The 26,533-nt window shown below is 40.8% G+C and overlaps 1 protein-coding gene and 1 long non-coding RNA gene across 4 annotated transcripts in view; one reads left to right on the top strand and one right to left on the bottom strand.

Moving 5' to 3' along the window:
* LOC138758388 (zinc finger protein GLIS3-like) overlaps nucleotides 1-2,545 on the bottom strand; it is a 484,048-nt gene extending 481,503 nt beyond the window's left edge. The window contains exon 1 of the mRNA XM_069927224.1: nucleotides 2,064-2,545. Within this exon, the coding sequence (XP_069783325.1) occupies nucleotides 2,064-2,460 (397 nt within the window). The 5' untranslated portion in view covers nucleotides 2,461-2,545. The remainder of the gene's footprint in view (nucleotides 1-2,063) is intronic.
* Nucleotides 1,790-26,483, top strand: LOC138758391 (uncharacterized). 3 transcript variants are annotated; one of them, XR_011354269.1, is made up of 4 exons: nucleotides 1,790-1,877; nucleotides 3,535-3,648; nucleotides 5,900-5,994; nucleotides 25,895-26,483. It is a non-coding gene; the product is annotated as an uncharacterized lncRNA (long non-coding RNA). The 3 variants fall into 3 exon arrangements; XR_011354270.1 differs by lacking the exon at nucleotides 1,790-1,877 and adding an exon at nucleotides 3,137-3,403; XR_011354267.1 differs by lacking the exon at nucleotides 1,790-1,877 and having other exon boundaries at nucleotides 3,137-3,648.
* The last annotated feature ends 50 nt before the right edge of the window (nucleotides 26,484-26,533 follow it).

Genomic DNA, 26,533 nt, shown 5'->3' with positions numbered 1-26,533 from the left:
AAAATAATTATTCTAACATTAGTTTAACAGCTTTCCTTGTTTACCCATCTTCATTTAGAGAAGGGTTGGTGAAATAAAGTTTTTGCTGAGAGAAACTAAGTTTCAGGTCAGTCATGAAAGACAAATCAAAGAATAAAGGATAATGTTTGACTACATTCCTTGCCATCTACATGGCTTACTATATATATGATTCACTGTCTGGAGGACTCAAGAAGCAGCCTTGGAGTTATCGTGGCCTTGTCAAACTGTTTGTTCTTCCATATTCATAAATTGCTGGTGAGCAGGTATTGTAGGCAGCAAGTCCAAAGAGTGGGCCTGGTTCAAGATGATCCAGCCCAAAGTTTGTAATAAGTTACATTCCAAAAATAAAAGTTACAGCTCGCATAAAGATAATATTCAAGAGAAAACAGTGGTAATAACCATTAGATGCTAAAATGTTACAGAGATCTCAAATCTCTGAAGTCCTGTAAGCTCCGGAAGCAACAAATCAGAAAGGCCAGAATGTGTAATCGGAGGAAAATTAAAGATCTAGTTGGACAGAAATGTCAGAATTCTTATTGTTATGATGTTCCAGCACATTATTCACTCCAATCATAGTTTTTTTGGAAACCTTAATTATGAAATTTGTATTTTAATTTTTTTTTTTAAACGCTCTAACATTTGTCTTGGCAGAGTATCAAGCTTGTACTTTGTTATGAAATGCATTATTTTAACAAACATTTATCTGGCTCTAATGAACTTTGTGACAATTAACGATACATTCTTTTCAAAATATAAAATTCATGCAACTTTGTTCCCAAATCTCCAGAATTCTTTAGGGCTCAATGGCATTATGGATTAGAAACTGGTGTTTTATCTGTCCAAAATCATCATCAAATTCTAACAATAAACTAAGATATGTCTTCTTAGAATTACCTGTTGTGAAACATCAAAGGTGGAAAAAGTAAACCAAATTAATTAAGTTAAATTATTATCTGTGAATTCTGGGAAATATGAATGAAAGAATTTAACTGATATGATTTCCAGCTCTTTTCCCGAAGACCAGAAACAAGGGACTGCTTGCAACTATTCCATGATGTCATTGCCTTCACAAAATTGTGAATGGTAACTTAACTGCAAAGCACAAAAAGCAGTGCTAAATAATAATATAAATCCTCATGGTTGGTTTAGAATCGTCTCATAGTTTCAAAAGCAAAGATTGCTGAAATGCCTTTTCTGCACTATTATTTAACAGGTACGAAACATGTACTGTATAGTTACCTTATTTGTAAAATGTACTGTTTACAACATGTGGCTGATAATTACACAAACGCTTAATTTGAGCTCTCAAGTCAAATTTGTCACAGTGAGGAGAAGCCCAGTTAACGTGCCAAGTAACTAAGAGAACCAACATCTTCAGGTGATGTCCTATTGCCGGCAACATTTTATAGCTTCAACTAGAACACCAATGGTTGTTTACTTTCTTGAAATGATATCCATGGATTATTTAGTTCTAATAGATGCTTTTAAAAAAAAACTTTTTACTACTGTTGCAACAGCTAAAAAGAGCCAGGATATATTTTGCAGGCAGATTTGAATTGTACTGAACAATTAATGAGCTGGTAACTTGTGGCGATATTTTGCGGTTCAATACTTGAGAATAATAGATCAGTATGCTTTATAATAAGACTTGTTTAGAAAGCCTGGTATTGATTCTCTGCTTGTGCGGCAGGAGTCCTATGCAACAGTTACCATGCAAAAAGGTCAAAAAAAAGCTGGCAGTTCCATTAGAACGGATCACTTAGTATTTAACCAAGCATAGTTTAGCTTCTTGGCAGACTTCACCAGCGACATGCAAAGGCATGCTTAAGGCAATGGATCAGGACAGGTCAACTCAGGTACTTATTCCAATATCCTTTTTTTTCCAAAGATCAAAATAATATACTCTTTGTAGACAAAAATATATGGAGCTGCATTTAGTTTTGAACGCTAAGAACGTATTAACTAAATTATTATTTAATATTAATCCACACATAGACACTCATAAGATTAAAAAAACCATAGTGGATTTTAAAAGACTTTACCTTTTACGCTGCTGTTCAAAAAAATGCCTCCAAATTCCACGGATTTTGGTTTGGAGGGAAGGGCTGTTGAATGATTCGGCGGTGGCGGCGGTACTTGGAAAGTATGTTTGGATACGACTTGCCTTCTCGGACTTAAAGCGGGCAAATGGATGGCATTTTCGGGTATGTTGGTGTTCAGAGGAGTCGCGGTGGGATGTTGACAGCCATTCACCGACAGTTTCCTGTGCATATTGTTTGCAAGCATTCCAGCCGCAGGACTCGGTGTGGCACTGTTTGATGACGAGCATGGAGTTTCTGCCTGAATTCTGATGGGGGGGATCTGTTGTCCATTGATTAAGGCTGATCCCTGAGGAGTACCCGTTCTCCGGTGGTTGATATTGCATGGTCTTCCATCCATGTTAATGTCGCAACGTTAGCAAAAAAAAAGGTGCTTAAATTATCCACGGAATTGGTCAATCCGACATGAATTATTGAGAGTTCAATAAATTATCCATATGTCACAGAAAGTCCTGTCAAATAAACAAATATGCACTGATTTAAAACAAACATTTATTTAATAAATAAGATGCATCATTATGAAATCAGAGATGAGAGTTAAATATAAATGTTGGACTCCCTAACAACTGGTCCGTGTCAAGTTGCTTTCCTTTGATGTTATGAACTTAAATTTTTGCCCAAATAAAATTTACCCTGAACGTGCTAAACGATTTGATTGGCATTTTCTGCAGTAACGGAAAATTTATCCTGTCTACATTAAGTATTGTAGTCAAAACTGAAACACATAACCAAATATGTATTATTCGTGGCGCCGATAGTATTAAGTCATAATTTCTTCGCACGTTTTAAAGACACCAACAGAATCCAAATGTCAAATCTACACTTGCCCTTTTGGGCAAACGGGGACATTGAAGCAATTTCAGAGATGCGGGAAAATAAACAGAAAATGTTGGCAAGCATCAATAATCCAAGCAGTATATGCAAACTACAAGTTCAGGTCGATGATCTTTGATCAGCGCGGATTTGATGCAAAGTCATTGACCCGGAATGCTGAGCATTTCCTATTTGATTTCAGATTATCAGCATTCACAGCTTTTTAAAAAAATTATTATTTTACTCTTCAACAAATATGAAGTCGTGGAAATGGTGCAGCAGCGCTGGAGGCGACTTCGGAGAGATGTCATGAATCTTGGTATCGAAATCATCCCTCAAAGCGCCTCTCTTGTAATCTCAATCGTCAGCGTTTGTTGAGGGGCGAGCAACACACAACTGTCCATGAGGACCACAGCATTAGAATTCGCAGGGCAAGCAGGAAAATAAGATGGTCCAAAATTATTTGCTAGGTGAAATGAATTGGAACTACAAATTAGAGACACCAGACATCGTTGTATACGTTACAACCTATCTTAATTTGTGTGTGTTTCCATCTTTCTAAACGAATCTCCTTTATTTTACAAGTATTTCACCCCTACAGGCAATATGTGTGACTGTAGACTATTTAGGCGGGTCACTGTTTGGCAATTGGAAATCATCCGCCGAATATCGCACGGGGATGCTGTCCGGTTTGGGGGCGCCAGAAGTTTCAGATGTGAGTATTTCTGCCAGGGTTGTTTAAATCAAACCGTAAGAAATTGCACACTGTCCGATCGGCTGTGGTGTGGCAAAATAACCATTCGATGTTTTAAAAGGAGGGAGAAGGAAAAGCAAAAGGAAGTGCTCGAGTCCCCGGGCCCGGCTGACAGGTGAAATGGCAATCTGGCGAGCTGGAACCAATGGGCTCTCAGCGTTTCGCAGAGAAAAGGAAACAAGGGGCGGCGCGGGGTTCAGTTCCCTGGCCCTTTGCACATGGTAGGCGGCCAGTTGGTGCTGGACGGAGGTTGGGGAACGGGCACCCGGCAGGACTCTCCGTCGAGCATGAGAAGAAAAAAATCTCCTGGAGCACTAGGATATACTGGACGCTGTTCACCTCGACTTGTGCTGTTGAGAGATGGTTAATGTTTGGGACCTCGGAGCCCAGAGTGACGGGAGTTGTTCCCATAAAAGCAACACAAAACATTCCCAGCGATCAAAAGCTCCAAGTTCCCAGTCGGGAACGTTTACGCCTCCTATTTCGTTTTCCAAATCGACACATTTTCAAAACGTTCGAATGACCCCAAAGTAGGAGGGAAAAAGAACAACGCTTGGGCGTGATTGTGTGTGTGTGTGTGTGTGTTTTTTTAAATATTAAAAGCTGTCAGACTTGCGATTCAAGGCGGGAAGTGGTGATGTGCGCCCCGAGCAACAGCCGGTGCACCTGGCGGCGTGAGCCAGCGCTCAGTGCCTGCCGGCGCTGCAGTGGATTGAACGGCCCGGGAGACGAGTCAAATGACCTTGTCCGTGTCAAATTGATTTCCAGCTGTAGTTGAGGTTAGGTTTCTTTCAATGTCGGTGTAACAAGTAAAATGCAATATTTTAAAATAAGTTTAAGTAGCAGATACAAACAGATGTGCAATAGGCACCATCACACAGGGTGACAGGCGGTCTGACAAATGAGCATGGGACCATGCATAAATACGCCTTTAATTGGAGCCCACCAAGGGTTCTTCAGAGCATCCAAAGACCGCGCAGAGCTTGCCCTAAATTACCTGCAATCTTTTTTTTTGCGATTTGGCGTAAAATTAGGAACATTTTATGTACCTGGTCTCCATGAATGCTCAGGAAAGCAGTCAAAGGAGCAAATTTGACCTGCACACCAAGTTTCGGATATTGGGTTTTATCCCCGTCACTAATTAACTTCACCAATGCATCATCGCGACGAAATTGTGAATAACCCCTGCATGTCGCAGTCCTTCTGGTCCACCGGAAAAGAAGTCATTGGCTTTGGACTCACCCAGCCCTGTTTGTCACTCCAGCCCCAGAAGTCCACCTGTCATAAATGTGTAGCCGCAAAACAATATTTCCTGAAAAATTGTTTGGCAGCCAAAACGTCCACCCTGCGAGAAAGGGTGAGACATTGGAGTTCCTTGTACTGTAGTTTCACATCAGTTGTACAGATTCAAGGAGGGATATTGCAACATAATAGTTAGACATCCCACATAAATGTCTAACTAAACTGAAGCATGTTCTGATCATCGAGTGTTGCTTGCTCCCTCCGTTTACTCGCGTTTTGGATGCACAGCACTCCCGAGATAACCTAGTAATAATTCCTGATTCCATTGTCTATCTGACAGTTCGCATCTATTCGCAAGCATTCGCGCTGGCTCCTGCAGTTGTTTGCACACAGATCACCGTAAAAATGCTGTCATGGCTTTTTTTTTCCCCATCCTGTTCAAATAAAGAGCTACTTACCGGATAGTTAAGTGATCCGCACAACACGCCAGAAACTCCTTCATGATCGAGAATGTTTCGCAGAGAACTTACTCGCCGTTCAAAGATGAGGCAGGTCCCATGTCGCTACTGAGTTTTCCCAGCAGATCTCACTCTGACCGTACAGAAGCATTTCCTTTCTCTTTGTTTTTCGCCAAGGGGGAGGGGTCCTACGACTTTTTTTTTCCCCCTGTTCTTTTTGGGATCACTCACTGCTATATGTTTTATGCTTGGTGTTATACTACGACCGTAAGATATCTATGCCAGTGACTGGAGTGTGGATCTGTGCACAACTCAACTCGAAAGCAGGGGCGGGTAATTGGTCACCGATTTGTGGAAACTCATTCAACCGAAGACTTGGGCGCTGCAATAGTAATTCGCTGCAAGAATTTAACAAGTCTGTTCTCCCACATGCTGCCGCGGAGTTTGGCGCGACAGTGACCTCACTGTTTCCTTTAAATTGTCCTTTAATCTCTGTGTACTTCGATTAACAGGTTTGAATGACCACTAATATCTGCACGTCCACACGGCGAATCCATGAGAAACCTTATTCCGCTTAACAACGATCGATTATAAAAGCATTCTAAAGGTATGAATTACTAATGCCAATATATTCGGGCTGGGCGTGTGTAAATTCATGAGAGCTGTAAATAATTGGCTTTGCAATTTAAAGTAACTACCTTTTCAAGTCCCTAACAATTTATTGCAAGGACGAAGCGATAAACGAGTTAAGGGGCATAATGCAACGAGCTTGCCTTTCTATTACCCACGGCGTTGTTTATGACAAGTAAAATACTATTAAAATATTCCAACACTTGAATATGTGTCATTCATCTGTTGGCCACGTGTGCATGTATCTAATCGGAAGTCAATTTTAATAACAATTTTTGGAATTCAAAAGCTGCCCCCTCGTCTTATTTAGCCATTGTAACCAGGAATGTCAGGCTCACTTGGTGACCACAACCCACAGATCACCACGCCAAATGAAAATTCTCACCTATGCTGTAGCTCAGACACCAATAGTAATACGGATGAACTTCTCGTGAAAACTCACCCTCAGTTAGGTTGGAACAGGAGCAGGCTATGCACCCGTGCAAAATCTTCGAATGGTAATTATTGTTGACCATTAACATAGGTGCTCATTTCATTCCTCTGTTCAACGAACAACCCCGAAAACATCATCAACTGATCAACCGGCAGGGTTGACGTAGCGGTTAGTGCAACGCCTTCGACTTCAGCGATAGGGACTTGGGTTCGAATCCCGCGCTGCTGGAAGGTTCGTGGGTGGGTTTTCTCTCGGGGGACTTCGGTTTCCTCGTGAGTTAATGAGGCGGAACTTCAGCGGCCCGGACTCTTTGGGCCGAAATGACCTGTTGGTGCTGGATTGATTTGAAACATCACTCGTGTGATCCAAATCATGGCATTAATTGGAGGAAGTTAATTGGAGAATTAAAAAATTACTTTATTTTGTCACTTCTTGTGCCCTTCCTTACTTATTTGTTGATGGGTTTCTAACTTTTTGTTCTCAGTTAAAAAGCCGATACATTTTGGAGGATATGAACATCTCTCGACCTTTTGGTGCATTTATACATGTTGCTTGCGACTTATTCACATTGTATTCTCTACTACTTTTGACAAGCAGTTCTTGATTTGTAAATCTGATTTACATCATTCCCTCAACAATAATCATATTTTCATGTGATTTTTTTTTAACACTGATCCTTCAACTTCATTCCATGTACTTGGGGCCATCATCTGCCTCAAGCCAAATCATAGGCCAAATTAACTCTTAAATGCATGAAACTGTGCGGAAGATAAACTTAGGAAGTGCTGACCAGGAAGATAAACTGTGCTGGACACTATAGCGCAGCATTAATTAAGTTAATGCTGGGTCAAGGATGCAAATACTACGTTTGAGTTTGTTAGAAACAGAAGTACCTTCACAGAAATTGCTCGAGACAAAAATTGAGAACAAAGAACATTTATTATACAACAATGCAAAGTTGGGTGCTTCCCCTTACCCTGGGAATACACACATACACTGGGGCTCACCCAACTTTTATACAGTTGAATTCAGTATAGGAATACCCTCCACTTACATTCTTCTGCCTCCTGGATAGGTTTGGCATTAGGCAATCCTGCCAGCCTACGTGCTATTTCTGTGAACTTGGAGGACCAGGGGGTATCCTGTCGGTGTCTCATGTCATTATCCTCATTGTCCTTATTCTGTCTTTATTCTAATTTACACCTTCCCGACCCTCAGGGCTACAACTCTTCATATGTAGAACTTGCTAATACTGTCTAGGGCTTACTAATTACATATGCAAAACCTTCTAGGGCTAGAAGACCCTTATCTTATTCAGACTAACTCTACTTCCTACTTCTATTATCTATTGTCTATCCTTATCTCATTCATACTTACTCAGACTGACTCTGCTTCCTACATTCTAATATCCATTTCTTATCCTGTTCATACTGGCTTTATTCATTTACCCATATATCTATATTAGTTTCCTCATCTTCATATTTTTATATCAGTTTTACTCATCTCTCACAATCCTCACTTTTCTTTTAGATCAGCGATACTGATCTCTCACAATGATCAGTGTTACTGATCTCTTACAATCCTCACTTTTCTTTTAAAGATCAGTATTACTGATCTCTCAACTGAAATGTATTACTTGCAAACTTGGTCTTTTTCCCAGCTGGTCAGTAAACGAACTGCAGTCTCAGCATCATTAGACAGAATTAGGGAAACATACATCCTTTGGGTTATAGTGATCTGATGAGGAGTTCGATGAATTAAATACTGCACACAAGTCTTTAGGCAGGGGAGCACCATAATGGTCAGAATAGCGAGTCCAGCTGCTATAAGGGCTGTGGGTATCAGACTCCAGTTACCAATAAAAAATCTAGTCCATCCCACCCCGGACCAAGGTTGCCAAGTCTGAACCTGGGCATGGGAAGATTTTCGAACTCCTGAAGAAGTGTCTTTAACCGCCTGACCGTTGTGAGCATTGTCCTTAACCAGTCTTTCACAAACGCTGCCTTCAGCAGCCAACGAGTAATCGAGAGCCAGGCGGTTTTGTTGAACTGTGGCTTGTATCTGTCGTTTTTCTTCAGCCCCTAAATTCAGGGCCATTGCTATCTGTTCGGTGATGATGTCCAAGGCTGCCTGGAGTCTGATTAAATGATTTAAATGCCAAGCAGCTTTAGTGTTCTGTAGTAGCTTACGTCGTTTACAACTGGAACTCCTGTTGGAATCTAGGGGTTAAAACATTATGAAAGAAATGATTAATTAATAAGTTTATATTTACTGCATGGTTCAGGGAAAAAGAGGAATGTGATTAAGTGGCAATCACAGCATGGAGCAAAGTTGGCCGAGCAAAATTGTCTGCTCCCAAATACAGGGAGAGGAAACGCATAAAACGATTTAGGAGGAATGCCCAAACTGAAGGAGGTGGTGAGTAGCACAGGAGACACAGGCCAGACCAGAACAAAGAATGGCCTGCAAGAAACAAAGGGAATGGAAAACCAGTCTAGGAGGAAGATTAAGGCATGAGGAGGTGTTAAAGAGAACAGCAGAAATTGGCCAGACAGGGACAGAATGGTGATTAGAAATATCTGGGGATGAATTAATTTCTGATCCAATCAACAGGATAGTCTGGCTTGGAGGATTAAGATGGGAGTGCTACACCCCAGATATCTGCAAAACAGGAGATGACTTGTGATAACCCTTATGCAAAAAGATCTAGCAAAGGAAGACAACTTTTGTTCTGTATGATAAGGTTGATCTATATAAACTGAGCCAACTGGACAATAGGGGTCAGACTTGGGGAATAGCTCACTGTGCAGGTGACCTATGAACTAACGACTGACCCAGAGCTCTGTTAAGTTTTATTCTTGTGCTGTGTAATAAACTGACTGTTGAACCGAATACTTTCTCCTATCACTTCATTCAAAGAACACGCTGGACTCAGATCACACATAGACTAAATTAAGAGTAAGGTAAAGCCAGAGTCCGAATGTCTGAGGGACCCAAAGGATGTTTGACAAGAGACCAAGTTGGGGAGGGTTGTTTCTTATCATTTAACCTGTGAGTTGCAGCTTGTCTGCTAACATTAGCATAAGTATCATTCTGTGAGTCCAAGCTTGTCTGTGTACATTAGCATATGTATTAACTCTATCTCTGCTACATGCACAATCCTGACTAACATTCTGTCTGTCTTTGTCCCACCATCTGCTTTGTGCTATCCCTTTAAAACTCCTCTTTTTAATACCTGCGAAGGCTAAAATACAAATTAAATCTACTCCTCTAAAGCCGTTCAGTTCCCATGGTCCTTGTTGGAATCCCATGTTAACCCATACCCCACTATGACTATACGTTATATCTATGCCCTGTCTACATTCTAAAGGTAAATAATTGTCACCTCTGCTGCCCCTATTCCAAGAGGACTTAATATATCGTGAGTAATTTAGGGATGTCCCAAAAACAGGGAACCAACAAGTAAACAATACAGCACTTTTTCCCGGCGTAGTGTAACTTTCAGATCAGAAGGATGAAGGACAGCACGCCAGGTGGAGGGTAGATTATCGATATCGTTAGTCTGTGGTTCAGTAGCTGGCTGTGCGAGTTCTAATTAGAGCTAAGGGTAAACATTTAATCCAGGAGAGGCCAGCTTCCTCATGAAGTCGAGTGAGCTGATTTTTCAAGGTTTGATTCATTCGTTCAACATGGCCTGAGCTCTGGGGGTGCCATGGGGTATATAGCTGCCAGTCTATTCCCAGTCTTTTGCATACATCCTGGAGTACCTGAGAGGTAAAATGTGTACCTCGATCCGAGTCAATGGTTTGAATCATACCATATCATGGAATCACAGATTCCATTAGTATCCTGATAACGGTACTGGCACGATCATTAAGGGTCGGGAAAGCCTCAACCCATCGTGTGAAATGATCTACCATCACCAGGAGGTATTTGTAAATTCCTATCTTAGGTAATTCTGTAAAGTCAATTTGTATCCGTTGAAACGGGCGTACTGCTATAATCGCGACCGCCAGGCATTACTCGGGCAACCCCGAGTACTTTGTTTGGCTATTGTATATGCCTGAGCAATAAAAGGACCGTACAAATGTATCCACAAGTGCCTGTGTTCCCCAGTGTGTCTGTTGGTGTATATGATCAAAAATTTGCCGAGCCAAGGCTTTGTTCAGAACTTGACGTCCTTCTGCCGTCCACCACAACCTATCGGCAGTTTGACGCATTCCCTGGTATTTCATAGAAACCTCCTCTTCCCGTGAAAAGATGGGAGTCTTTTTAACCTCTAGTGGGGTGGGCAGTAACAGCTGCATGTCTATTTTCTCTGCTAGTGCAGCCTGTTTGGCAGCTGCATCTGCCTGTCTGTTCCCCTGGGCTTCAGGACTGTCACTACTTTGATGGCTTCGTACATGTACTACAGCTATTTCCTCAGGTAGTGTAAGAGCAACCAGGGATTGGACAATTAAGTTTTCATGGATCAACTTTTGTCCTTTTCCAGTTATCATTCCCCGTTCTTTCCAGATCTTCCCAAAGGTGTGCACTACACCAAAAGCATATTTTGAGTCTGTGTAGATAGTGCCCACCTTGTTCTCTAGACCCTGGAGTGCTCTACAGAGGGCATACAATTCACAAGATTGTGCTGACCAATGACCAGGGAGGCGACCAGCTTCAATCACCACTCCTTCTTTCCCATCCACTACACTATACCCGCTATAGCGAGTGCCATCAATGCAACGGGAAGATCCATCAATAAACCACCTTTCACCCTCCTGTAAAGGCTCATCACTTAAATCCTCTCTAATTTTGGTCTGTAAATCTATTACCTCTAAACATACATGCTCTAATTCATTTATGGTATTGTCAGAATTTGGAGAAACCAAGAAAGCTGCTGGATTGTGTTCTTTATTCGTAATCATGTTCAAATCATCCCTATCCATTAGGATCGCTTCATATTTTAAAATTCTAGAGTCTGTGAGCCACCTTCCAGCATGTTGTAAGAGAATATTGCGGATTGTGTGAGGGGTGTGAACCATCATCGGGGCACCAAACGTAATCTTTCGTCCTTCCTCAACTAAAATACCAGTGGCTGCGATGGCTTGCACACATTCTGGCCAACCACGACAAACGGGGTCTAAAACTTTTGACAGAAAAGCAACTGGCTGTCTATAGCCTGCCCTCTCTTGTGTTAGTACTCCGGTGGCTACACCTCCTTTGGCATTGGTATATAGGTCAAATGACTTATTTAAGTCGGGTAATGCCAACACTGGGGCACTAATAAGGCTCTGTTTCACCAAGTTAAAATCTTTAATCTCTTCCTCTGTCCAGACAACAGCTTCACCCCCTAGAATCGTGAGTTTATCATAGAGAAATCTGACCAGGCTAGAATAATTTTCAATCCAGATTCTACAGTATCCCACTAAACCAAGGAATTTCCTAAGTTCTTGGGCATTCTTGGGAGGGGGAATCTGTAGAATACCACGTATCCTTTCTGGACTTATTTTCCTAGTTCTCTAACTTACCAGATGACCTAAGTATTTAACTTCTGATTGAACAAATTGTAATTTGGATTCGCTCACCCTTATTTCCAGAAAATTCAAAAGTTCAATAGTATACTGTTTAGCTAATTTGTACGTTTTTCCCGTAATTAACAAATCATCAATATATTGTATCAACTGACAATTCTCTCTCCGAGGAGCCTCATCTAGTATTTGTTCTAAGACCTGACCGAATAAATTTGGTGATTCTGTAAAGCCCTGGGGAAGGACAGTCCACCGGTATTGATTCTTACATCCAGTAAAAGGATTTTCCCATTCAAAGGCAAACATGTCTCTGCTCTCTGTTGCTAATGGACAGGTCCAGAAAGCATCTTTGAGGTCAATCACACTAAACCATTTACTATGGGGATCGATTTTACCCATTATTGTATAGGGATTAGGTACAACCGGGTGACAGGTGAGAATAATTTTGTTGAGCTCCCTCAAGTCCTGCATTAATCGATAGGTACCGTCTGGTTTTTGGACAGGTAAAATTGAGATATTAAAAGGTGACATACAAGGTTCGAGTATCCCATCTTTCACCAACTGGTCAATTACTGGCTGCAGCCCCTTTCAGCCAGCTATAGGAATTGGATACTGTTTTCGCCTAATTACTTGTTCAGAATCTTTTAAAGTAACTTGCAGGGGAGGAATATCTAACACTCCTCTATTGCCTCTTTCTGCCCATACTCCAGGATTTATTAGTTCTCGATCTTCCTCGCTTAATACGTACAATTGAACACCGATACCTGATTCCTGTGGTCTGGTGCCGATGGCCAATTGGTCCTGTAAATCTCGTCCTAACAAACAAACTCCAGCTTGGGGAACTAGTAGAAGATCTTCTGTGATTATCTTTTCACCCATTTGAATTCTCACATCTCTTAATACAGGGACTGTAAAGTCTCTTCCTCCTACTCCCGAAACTATCACTGTCCCTTCTATCCTAACACCCTCGGGTGGTTGTAAAATACTAGACCAGGCTGCCCCAGAATCTACTAAAAATACCATCTTGACACTGTGGGGTCCTATGCTTAAATTTACCAATGGTTCTCCGTGCAGCCCCACGCTGTGTATTGACTGAGAACCGTGACTCCCCTATTCATAATCTGCTTCCATCAGGGCATAGGATCGTGTTTTCCTGGCTCGCATTGGGCATTCTTTCTTAAAGTGTCCCTCCTTTTTACAATGATAACAAACTAATGCTCCTGTTTCCCATTTCTACCTGGGTCTCTACAGGGTCCCGGGAATGGTCGTCGTCCCCAGAATCCTCCTCTACTCCTCCATCTACTCTGGTCCCAACTTCCCCACCCCTGGCTCTCCTCCCAACGTCCAGGAGCTGGCACACAGTCCCTACCCTTTCCTTGTTGTTCCTCCATGACTCCCTTGACTGCCTGCATCAAAATCTTAGCCTTTCCTTTCTGCTTATCCTCAGACCTCTGTACAAATGCTCTTTGTGCGATCTGTAGAAGCTGGGTTATTCTTGCTCATGCCAATTCTCAGTCTTCTGTAATTTCGTTCTAATGTCTGGGGCTGAGTTTGTAACGAAACCCGTTAATACTAGTTGTTCACCTGCTGGGGATTCTATGTCCAGACCCTCATATTGCTGTATGGCCATCTGCAATCTATTCAGAAATGCAGAGGGGGTCTCCTCAGGACCTTGGGGAACCTCAAATGCTTTCTTAAAATTCTGTCCCTTTGGGACAGATTCCTTGATTCCTTTTATCAAATTAATCCTATATTCTTCCATTAATGCGCGACCATCATTAGTATTCTTATCCCAATTTGGTTTCGCCGGGGGAAATTTAGCTTCTTCAGGTATCGCCTCTGGTCCCCCTTGGTGTTTCCTATCCCAGACTCTAATCCCTGCCTGGCGAATCATTCCACGCTGATCCAAAGTAAACAGTGTTTTAAAGATAGATGTTAACTCATCCCAGGTATATGTATTTGGTCCCAAAAATTGATCTAATTGTTCAGCACATCCTTGAGGATATTCTATCAGGGAGATCATTTCTCTCTTAAAATTACGCACTTCTGTACTGGTCAGGGGCACATTTACGAAACCGAGACCCTCTCCCACGGGAACTTCCCGCAGAGGTCTCATCCAGTTAGTTTCTGGCTTATTATGTCTAGGTTCCTGCTCTCTGGGAAATGAATCAAAGGGTTCTGCCCTTTCACACTGTTCTGAATTAAAGTCGCCTCTCTCTCTTGTCAATAGAGGTGGTAATCGAGTACTTTGTGAACGGGTCATCATTTCTCTAGCTGTGGGGGAGGAGGGGAAGGTGCAGAAGGGTAGAGCATAGGAGGGGGGGGTAAAGATAGGAGCAGGCATAGGAGGAACATAAGGTGGAGGAAGGGAATGTAACACATCCCATCCTTGTGTTTCAGGCAAAAGGTTCCTTATCTTTCTTGTCATTGCATTCCTTTTCATTCAAAACCAGTTGATCAAACGATCCCCTGAGCCAGCAGGCTGCATATTCCCTGCTCTCAGGATTATCTCTTTGGTTTTGATAGAGCCAGATGTTCAATGCTTGACACATCCAGTCATCCTCGGATCCGAGCTTTGGCCAATATACTGAACTCCCTTTAATCGGACTTTTAACCCATTCCAAACAACAATACCTGACCATGGTCAGTTTGTCTTTCCCACGGGTTCTCCCTGCACCCCAATCAGATAACATTAATCCTAACGGACTTTGCTTGGTTATCTGATCCTCCCATCCTTCACTAGGACTCTCTTCCTTACTACTCACACCTCCCATACTAACAGGTAAGTAAAATTTCTCTTACCGAGATCCAGTAGCTAGTTCAAGCGCGCTTCCTTAACATCCTCTCGTTGTTTGTTCTCAATGCCTCTTCTAGGATATCACTCGCTTCATCCACTGACCAGTCATCCTTCGTCCGTGAGTCCAGCTGAATCAGCTGAGGTGCACCTACCCCCGTCATCGGGCACTCTGTCAGTGGAGGGAGTGGGATCCCGGACGAGCCCCCATTTGTTAGAAACAGAAGTACCTTCACAGAAATTGCTCGAGACAAAAATTGAGAACAAAGAACATTTATTATACAACAATGCAAAGTTGGGTGCTTCCCCTTACCCTGGGAATACACGCATACACTGGGGCTCACCCAACTTTTATACAGTTGATTTCAGTATAGGAATACCCTCCCCCTTACATTCTTCTGCCTCCTGGATAGGTTTGGCATTAGGCAATCCTGCCTGCCTACGTGCTGTTTCTGTGAACTTGGAGGACCAGGGGGGTATCCTGTTGGTGTCTCATCATGTCATTATCCTCATTGTCCTTATTCACAAACCTGTCTTTGTTCTAATTTACACCTTCCCGACCCTCAGGCCTACAACCTCTTAATATGTAGAACTTGCTAATACTGTCTAGGGCTTACTAATTACATATGCAAAACCTGCTAATTCTATCTAGGGCTAGAAGACGCTTATCTTATTCAGACTCTTCCTACATTCTATTATCTATTGTCTATCCTTATCTCATTCATACGGTGAACTTGCTGATTCTGTCTAAAGGCGAAGATTCTTATCTTACTCAGACTGACTCTGCTTCCTACATTTTAATATCCATTTCTTATCCTGTTCATACTGGCTTTATTCATTTACCCATATATCTATATTAGTTTCCTCATATTCATATTTTTATATCAGTTTTACTCATCTCTCACAAGTTCATAATCTCACTGAAGAAATTTTAAGATGTTGAGATGATATGGATCTGATGAAATAGGGCAGTGGGCTGAGGAGGCAATAAAACTTGAAAGGCAGCATGCCAGCACTTTAAAAACAAATGTAGCTAATGCCACTGACCATAACTAGTTTGTGAATTCTTGTAATCCTATTTATGCCAAAATGTTTGGCCTGGAAGTCAGCCTGAAGAAAACTGAGGTCCTCCATCAGCCAGCTCCCCACCATGACTACCAGCCACCACCCCCCCCCATCTCCATTGGGCACACAAAACTCAAAACGGTCAACCAGTTTAACTATCTCGACTGCACCATTTCATCGGATGCAAGGATCGACAACGAGATAGACAACAGACTCACCAAGGCAAATAGCGCCTTTGGAAGACTACACAAGAGTCTGGAAAAACAACCAACTGAAAAACCTCACAAAGATTAGCGTATACAGAGCCATTGTCAAACCCACACTCCTGTTTGGCTCCGAATCATGAGTCCTCTACCGGCATCACCTACGGCTCCTCGAACGCTTCCACCAGCATTATCTCCGCTCCATCCTCAACATTCATTGGAGCAACTTCATCACCAACATCGAAGTACTCGAGATGGCAGAGGCCGACAGCATCGAATCCACACTGCTGAAGATCCAACTGCGCTGGGTAGGTCACGTCTCCAGAATGGAGGACCATTGCCTTCCCAAGATCGTGTTATATGGCGAGCTCTCCACTGGCCACCGAGACAGAGGTGCACCAAAGAAGAGGTACAAGGACTGCCTAAAGAAATCTCTTGGTGCCTGCCACATTGACCACCGCCAGTGGGCTGATATCGCCTCAAACCGTGCATCTTGGCGCCTCACAGTTCAGCGGGCAGCAACCTCCTTGGAAGAAGACCGCAGAGCCCACCTCACTGACAAAAGACAAAGGAGGAAAAACTCAACACCCAACCCCAACCAACCCATTTTCCCTTGCAACCGCTGCAACTGTGTCTGCCTGTCCCGCATCGGACTTGTCAGCCACAAACGAGCCTGCAGCTGACGTGGACATACCCCTCCATAAATCTTCGTCCGCGAAGCCAAGCCAAAGAAAAGAAAGAATTTATGATAAGGGGTACCTGTAAAAACTTCTTGCATTCTCTTCCTGATGATGTCTATACAGTGTGTTCATTTTGTGTCCCTCATCAAATACCGCAGAGAAGCTCCTTGATCCAACTCAATCAGCTTTAAATGTTTCACTATTTGTGAAGTATCATGAGATGGACGTGATTCAATACAGACTTAATTGATAAATAATCATATCTATACACATGAATCACAGTTTTATTTTGATCCAAAGAAATACTTCAGCTGACATGTCTGTGCTATGAATCTTCCTTTGCTTATCTGTTGCTGAAATCCTCATCCATTCCTTAGTTACCTCTAAACTCGACATTAACAGCCTTTGTTGCTCCCATAGTGGTCTCCTCTACATCAGGGAGACTGGACGAAGGCCGTAAGATCACTTCGTTGAGCACCTTTGCTCTGTCTGCTGCAATAGCAGGGATTTCACGGTAGTGACACATTTCAATTCCCCGCCCCCATCCTATACCGACATGTCTGGCCATGGTCTCATTTACTGCCAGACTGAGACCACCTGCAAAATGGAGGAACAACGTGTCATATTCTGTCTCAGCACCTTCCAATCAGATGGCATTAACATCAATTTCTCCAGTTTCCATTAGGCTTTTCCCCACGCACATCTCTCTCTGTCTCCATCCCTATTTCTCCTTTCCACTAGCTCTATCTCTTTCACTCTCTCCCTCTGACTCCTTTGCTCCAGCTCTGTATTCACAGAGCAGCCCCCTCCCCTGATCAATTCTCACTCTTCTTCTCCTCCTGATCTCTTATCCATGCTTTATTATCCCCTTTTGTCTATTGGCCCATACACTTCTCCTGCCATTCCCCCCCCTCCCCCAGCCCATTTTATTCAGATACCTGCCTGTTTTTTTGATCATACCTTGAAGAAGGGCTGATTGGTTATATATCTTTACTTCCCATGGATGGTGCAAGATTTGCTGAATTTCCCCAACACTTTTGTGGTTTTACATTGACAATCAACTGCAATCAGACAGAGAATCATGATTAATAGGTTTTAATCACCTTAAAGTGTCAGCACAGCTTGCATGTTGCTGGCCCGGTTCCAAGGCTGGTACTGAGGGAGGGGTTTGGGGATAACAGCCTTTATGGGAATATCTGGGAGGGTGGAGTCACAGGTTCAGGGGGCAGCTCAGCCCATTCAGCACATATCTACATCTCTCCACAGAGTGGTAGCACCACACCTTCCTTGTTTGTTTCTTTGATATACTGAGGTTAACTAAAACTCTGCTGCCTATGTCTTCATTCACTTCAAGTGCCTTTCACCCTTTAAATCTCATCTTGGTCGTCAACAATCACTCAATTCTGAAATTTTTATCTTTCATCCCCCTTCACAATCTTAGCTCTTTTTATCTCTGCGAGTCCCCATATATATGATGCATTAATCCTGGGCTCTGGCCTCTCCTTAATTTAATCACCGACCGTCCTTTCTGCGTTCACACTCTGAAATCCACCCTGCATTCACTATCCCCCCTTCCAAATCTTTACTGTTCCTTTTCATTCATTTAATACACTCCTTAATCTATCATCTTGACCAATATTTTTTTAATCCCGTTCACCAATATTTGTCATTTTATCACTTCTTGTATTCCAATGTTCTTGGGAAAAGCTTGCAATTTTTAATGCTAAAATTTGATATGTTGATCAGAGCTGATGCAATGGTGTGAAGCAGTTGGGAATAAATTTCATAATAAAATAACTGAGAAGCATTGAGCTTCTGTAACTTATTTAATTCCTTTAAAAAATTTCCATATAGAACTCGGAATGGATTGAAATAAATACTGAATACGAGGATATGTTTGTGGTAGGCAAATTCATGCTGTGCACCAGATTGAAAGAAAAATATTAATATTTAATTATTTTTTAACTTGAATATCCTATCATTTTATAATTTCTTCAGTTTATAACTCTTTATTAAGTTATTTGTTGAATGTGTGATACTATAATGAAAAAGGAAAAAAAAATCTAAATCATTCTTTGATCTGATCATTTTAATTCCACTAAGTGTTTCACAGAAATTGTAATCATAATTTTCCTTTGAAGTTCTGTTAGATAAGGAACAAGAACCCATGAGTTAAGGGTAAGGGTTGAGTTAAGGGTAAGGGATGAGTTAAGGATAAGGGATGAGTTAAGGGTAAGGGATGAGTTAAGGGTAAGGGATGAGTTAAGGGTAAGGGATGAGTTAAGGGTAAGGGATGAGTTAAGGGTAAGGGATGAGTTAAGGGTAAGGGATGAGTAAAAGGGTAAGGGATGAGTAAAAGGGTAAGGGGGCAACACTTTAGGTGAAATATTAGAGGTGGCTTTTTCACTCAGCGAGTAGTGGCAGAATGGAATGAAGAACTTCCGAATGAGATAATTGCATTTAAGAGAAGGTTGGATGTGTACATGGAGGTGAGAGGGTTGGAGGGTTATTGGCGGTGAGTGGGAGGTTTGAGCTAGTGGAGTTGTTCCAGTGAACCGATGTGGACTCGAAAGGCCGACGTGGCCTGTTTCCGCTCCGTAAATGGTTAAGACTGTGACAAAGTATTTTAACTCACACACCTTAGCAACAGTCTAATTGTCACTCTTCCTACCTCTAGCCAGAGTGTAATTAAACCAAAATGAAAACAGTGTATCATTGAACCAAATCTTTTTTTTTTAAATCTCTTCACCTGACTAACTTTAACTGGATCTTTACTGACCTTTTTTGTGTAAATAAGTTGAAGGCCATCTGCATTCCATTATTACTGCTGCCCTATTTTCCCACTGCATTTGCTGCCTGACCAATTAAATATTTCCATCAGTTTCCATTTTTATTTCAGGTTTACAGTATCTAAAGTATTTTACTTTTATATCTTTCATTGCACAGTCTTTGAATTAGTTGAAAATAACTGCAATGGAGAAACAAATGTTATTTGATAGCAATAATCTACATCAGGGGTCTCAAACTCAATTTACCCGGGGACCGCTGGAGGTAGAGTCTGGGTGAGGCTGGGCTGCATCAGGTTTTCTATAAGAAAAGCTCTTACAAAAACATTCCAATGTTATCAAATGTCTTTATTTTTTATTTTTTAACACAAAATAAGATGAAAAAAATAAATAAATTAACAATTCATAAGAAAAAAAATAAAATCAATCAGAAATAAATAAATAAAATGAAAGTAATAATAATACAGCAGATATAGAAGACTGAAGAAACCACATATAGTTGCTGACTGGAGAAATGTAATTATTATTATTCAGATTCAAATGTCTGTATTAACAGTTCTTTAACCTTTAACTTTCTGAACATGAATGGAACATTGAACAAAAACTGTTATGAACATGTCTTCTTCTGCCTACTTACTGCTAGAGATCTGGCAGCGCTTCCTCTCGCATAGCCGAGCCACATTTGGCTTAAGAGAGGAGGCAGTTGAGACCCTCAGTAGGGCTTGAAGATGCTCGTCAGTAAGTCTGGACCTGAACTTGGACTTATTGAAGTTCAAGGTAGAGAAGAGCTTCTCGCACAAGTAGGTGCTCCCAAAAAGACACATGGTCCACTTGAACATTCCGGAAAGCTCAGGGAAGCTGGGGGATAATTCTCTCAAAAATTGCCCAAGCTTGTCTACTTTTCCACTCACCTCCCTGAACTTGGTTTTGAGTTCAGAGTTGCACTGCAGGTCAATGAGCTCCATTTGAAGCACAGGAGGGGCATCTTGCACATCAAAGGAGAAGGAGTCCGGAAAAATTTGAAATGTGGCTCTGTGCATCTTGAAGTCTGCAAATCTGTGATCAAATTCCTCCTGTAGCTTCAAAATGACATCCACATACTTCTCACCACTGAATGGTGTGCCTGAATCCATGAGTGCCTTGCATGCTGGGAAATGGCAAAGGTTTGTCTGAAAAAGCTGGGGTTTCCATAACATAAGTTTCGCAGAGAATGCTCTCACGTTGTCATAGGCAGCACTGACAAGTTGCCCCTGGCCTTGTAACTTCTTGTTCAGTACATTAAGCTCATGTGTAATATCAACAAGAAAAGCTAAATCCATGAGCTTTTAGATCACTTAGCACAGGAACAGCAACCCCATCTTTCTCCATGAAGGCTTTTACTTCCGCTCTCAACTCAAAAAACCTCTTCAATATGTTTCCCCTGCTGAGCCAACGTACCTCGGTGAAGTAGAGCACATCCCCATAATCTGACTCCATTTCCTCTAAAAAAGCACAGAAATTTCTGTGCTTTAAGCTCCTGGATCTGATTTGGTTGATGCATTTCACAACGACAGACATCAAATTGTCAAACTTCAGGCATTTGCTGCAAAGAGCCTGCTGATGGATAATGCAGTGCAGAGCAATGGCCTCCTCCACACTCTCCTCTTCCAGTTTTTTTTTAACAAGTGCCACCAGTCCATTTTTCCTCCCTGTCATTGATGGCGCTCCATCGGTTGTAATTCCAACAAACCTCTTCCATGGCAAACCGGCATTCTCAATGGCATCACACAGCTGGTAAAATATCTCCTGTGCGGTGGTCTGGCCATGCATTGGAATTACTGTGAGCAACTCCTCTGAGACTTCAAAATTGTCATCAACACCACGAACATAGGTGGCGAGCTGGGCAGTGTCGGTGATGTCTGTGGTCTCATCAAAAGCGACTGAGTATACACTGAAACATTTTGCTTTCTCACACAGTTGATCATAAACGTCACTTGACAGGTCAGAAATGCGCTCTGCCACGGTGTTGGCAGAAAGGCTGATGTTGCTAAACTGACCTTTCTTTTCTGGACAGACAATACTTGCAGCCTGTAATATGCACTTTTTGACAAATTCACCTTCTGTGAATGGCTTTCCTGCTTTAACAATCATCTCACTAACCACGTAGCTAGCTTTGACTGCTGCATCATTCTCTTTGGTTGCTTTCTTAAAGAAATCTTATTGCCTCACTAGACATGTTTTAAGATTAGCAACCCAGTTGGCTCTCTCATTTCCTTGGTATTTTGCATACTCCTCAGCATGTCTAGCTGTGTAATGACGTTTCAAATTGTATTCTTTGTGCACTGCAACTTTCTCTGTGCAAATAAGACACGTTGGGATACCCCTGTGCTCAACAAAGAAATATTGCACTTTCCACTTTTCCTGAAATTGTCTGTGCTCATCACCAACCTTTCTCTTCACTGCAGGCTTTGAAAAAGACATGTTTGGGGCTGTATAATATATATAATTCCACTTGGTGTCAATGTTGCGTTGAAGTTTCAGTGTTTAGCCGATGCGTCTTTTCCGCCTTTTCTGTCCCGCTGAGCAACAACTTCCGGGTTCAGACTGGACGTTGAAGCGCGTGAAGCGGGAGCGGCCGCGGAAATTGCGCATGTGCCGCGTGCATATAATGACAAATAGAAAATGCACACAAATATGCTTATATTCGTAATAAGCCCAGCCAATGTCCCGTCCCCGAGAGCAATATACCCCACCATGATTGGTAGGTTCGTTCAGCTCCGCACACAACACTGAAAAGTGCCAATCATATCAAACTCGCGGGCCGCACTATCATTAAACTTTCATATTAAGGCGGGCCACAAACTATCATCCCGAGGGCCGCAGTTGGCCCGTGGGCTGCAACCTTGAGACCCCTGATCTACATTGTTATTGAATATTCCTTTAATATATTAATTTAAAGTGTAAAATTGCCCAAGTTTCTACTAATTACAAGGTGATAAAGTTGTTAGGTTGATAAGATCATAAGAATATGAATATTTGCAAGTACAGATATTTTTGCCAATCATTTTGTTTATGCCAAACCTTAGAAACTACTGTATTGAAGCCAAAGCTGGCTGAACCCTGTATTACTCACACACTTTATCCAAGTTCAAATGAATTTTGGCATAAAATTAAAGACAATTATTGAGAAAAATATGTTTACCATACAACACAGAAATAGGCCATGTGGCCATACTGCCCATTGCACCCATGCTGCTTGCCTGTATTACATCTGTAGCCTTCTGTGCCTTGATGATTCATATACTTGCCTTGATGCTTTTTAATGTTGAAAGAGTGTCTGTCTCCTCCACCTCCTCAGGCAATGTTTCAGACTCCAGCCATCTGCTGAGACCAATGTGACTGTCTTGATGGGTGCATTAAATTGGCTATGTCAGTACACTATTTCTTTGTCCAAGCTGATCTGGTCTGCTCAGGGAACTTGAGTTCAGTTTGGATATGGGTCATTTGACAGTTCTGCTGTCTCAACACCCTCTTGATTCTGGTGTCTATTCTGAGGCACAATATTTATGATAACATTCACAAATGAATATTGAGGAAATGCTGCACGGTTGGATGTACCATCTTTCAGATACAGGATTAGGACTCTGAGTTGAACATACATGTAACATCCTAAAGCATGGTTTTGATATAAAACATCAATTGTCCATTTCCCTCCATGGATGCTGCCTAATCCACAGAGTTCCTGCAACAGTTTGCGTTTTTTGGGGATTAATTCCCTGGACTTTTTTTTTTTGAAAATTTTATTTAAGAATTTTACAAAACCAAAAAAATACAAAATATAATCTAAAACTACCTCCTATTACCCTCCCTCCCCCCCCACCCCGGCTACATATCCCACCCCCTACAATCCTCTCCCCTTTGGAGATTTTTATTTAAAAACCACAATAATACCAGGTTAAAACAGGTTGCTGTATGGTGTGCCATCTTTTTACATCTTTCATCACAAATAAAACTTTTACTTAACATCTAAACCCATACATTCCAAATACAAACTCCACATTTTAACAAAAAAAAATAATTATTCTGCACATTATACATGATCTTTTCCAAATAAATACATGATTGAATTTCGTTATGCCATCTTTGTATACTCAGTTCAACATCATGTTTCCAAATGACAGCTATACATTTTCTAGCTACTGCCAATCCTAGACGTATAAATGCAATTTGAGGTTTCTCTAGTCGTAAACCTGTCGTGATTGTATTCATATATCCCACTAAACATACCCATGGGTCAACATATTCTGAATAAATCTCACAAAAAATTAATTATTTTTTTCCCAAAAGCGCTTAACATTTGTACATTCCCATACTGAGTATAAGAAAGTACCTGTCTGTTCATCACACTGAAAACAAATCTAGCCTACTAAATCAATATTTTTTCAATTTTTCAGGAGTTAAATATAACTGATGCAAAAAGTTATAGTTAAACAAACTATATTTTACATTAATTAACTTTGTAACACTGTCAAGACACATATCAGACCACTCCTCTATGGATATAGGAATAGATATGTCCTTCTCCCATTTATCTTTTGTTTTAAATATATCCATCTTTGTCATCTTTTCCTGTAGTAACAGGTACATTTCTGAAACAAGTCCCTTTTACCCCTTATCAACAATTAATTTCTCAAATTTCATTTGACCAGATAATACTAACTCTCTACCAAAACATTCTAACAATAAATCTCGCACTTGATAAGAAGCAAATAAAGTGTTTTGTGATATACCAAATTTCTCTCTAAGGTATTAGCAAACAGATTGGCTAATTTCTTACCGAAACTAGTAAATGTGGATCAAGCAGGATTTATCAAGAATAGGTATTCAGCTGATAATATTAATAAATTAATTACACTCATTAATGCTTCAAGTCAGCAACTCAACCAACCAATGATACTTGCGCTAGTTGTGGAAAAGGCCTTCAATCGTGTGGAGTGGAATTTTTGATTTAAGGTGTTAGAAAGATTTAAATTTGGACCACTCTTTACAGGTTGGGTTAAGGCATTATATACTAATCATTCCGCTTGGGTGGTGATGAATGGGCAGATTTCGCTGGTATTTAATTTGTTCAGATTAACTAGACAGGGCTGTCTGCTGTCACCAGCCTTATTTGTATTTGGCCCAAGCAATTAGGCAAGAAATTAATAATAAGGGAATTACAATTGGTGGGCAAGAGTATAAAATTAATCTGTTTGCAGATGATGTGTTGATATATTTGTCTTATCCTAAAAGTTCTTTAGAATCACTACAAAATTTGTTGGAACAATACGGGATAATTTTGGATTATAATGTAAATTGGGATAAAAGTGAGATATTACCAATATCGGATGAAGACTATTCAGATTGTACACAGCTTACGAAGTTTAAATGGTCTAATAGGTGTAATAGTAGATAAAGAATATAAAAATCTATACACCTTAAACTATTTGCCTTTATTAAATAAGATTAAATTTGATTTTAAAAAAGATGGAAGGAGTTACCATTAACATTGACTGGATGAGTAAATTGTATAAAAATGAATATATATCCCGTATTCAGTATTTATTTCAATTCATTCTGAGTGCTATACCGGGAAAATGTTTTAAGGAATTAAATAAAGCAGTTCATTTTTTTTAATGGAAATGTAAGTTGTCTAGAGTTTCTATGTAAAAGTTGACATGGAGGTATGACTTAGGTGGTCTCCAATAACCACATTTTCAGAATTATTATGAAGCAGCACAATTAAAGTTTATAAATAGATTGTTTGATACTGATCAACCTCCGATGTGGCCAAGGTAGAGATGGACCAGATTCAGGAAATATACATCACTTTATATACAAGTAGAACCCACTGCTTTTATAGGAGTATAAAACTGCCAGTATTGAAACATTTGCTGTATGTATGGTATAAATGGAATCAAATTATAGGATTGAAAGGTAAAATTTCAGTTACGACTCCATTATACAAGTTCCCTGCACTATTTTGAAGTTCCTGCCAATATTTATTATTCAATCAAGATAATTACAGTTGATCTTACTATGACTTATCACACTGGAGTCTAGGGAAATGCTGTGCACAAATTGGTTGCTGCATTTATGACATTAGTCTCAATGAGTGCAAATTTTTGAAATATCCCAATATCAGGAAATGCACTACTTAATAGTCCTAGAGTCATAGACCACAGAAACAGGCTCATCAGGCCTCAAAACCCCCTCCACCTGATGTACCCTCTACTCTATTCCATTCCTTGCATTACATCCATAGCCTCTATCTTTTAATTTTCTTATTATGCAAATACTATTCATCTCAACATGATATTGAGAAGAAAATAGAATTAGTGAAGTGATTTGGTCAGTACTCATTTTCCCCTTTCTTCCCTTTCAGGAGGAATCACAAAGAAGGGATCAATTAGCTCTCACTCTTGAAGATTTCAACTGAAAAATTCACATCACAGAACCCATAAGAATAAAATGTGCAATTTATTATAATGATGCATGGCAGATCAATGTCTTTTTCCAACTTTTAGAGATGCACAATAGAAATGTTCCTCCAAGATGCATGACAGCTTGGTACAGGAATTACTCTTGGGGAGAGTAATTGCAGAATTTTAAATGCAGCTCAGGCCATTAGGTCAACCAACCTCCTCTTTAACTGCTCCATTTACGCTTTCCACTATCTTAGGAAAGCAGCCAATACATTAAAAGGCACATCTCACCCAAATCTTTTCCCCTCTTTCTCTTCCATTGGGCAGAAGATGCATGGATTTAAAAAACACACCAGCAGATTAAAGGACAATTTATTCCATGCTGGATTCATTTGACCTCTTATTAATGAAATGATGATGATCTTGTACTGATTTTAACAACTCTTGTTTTCCCCTGCTACAGGTGTTTGGCGGACCTGACTGAATAGCATAGAAAACAATGTTTTTCACTGATTCATGGTACATATGACAATAAACACATTAATTCAATTTAAAGTGAATTTGAAATACTTCTGAAATCTGAAGTATATTTCTGATGA

This window comes from Narcine bancroftii, chromosome 1, assembly GCF_036971445.1.
Source record: "Narcine bancroftii isolate sNarBan1 chromosome 1, sNarBan1.hap1, whole genome shotgun sequence".
Classification (NCBI taxonomy): Eukaryota; Metazoa; Chordata; class Chondrichthyes; order Torpediniformes; family Narcinidae; genus Narcine; species Narcine bancroftii.
This window is presented reverse-complemented; position numbering and strand designations above follow the sequence as displayed.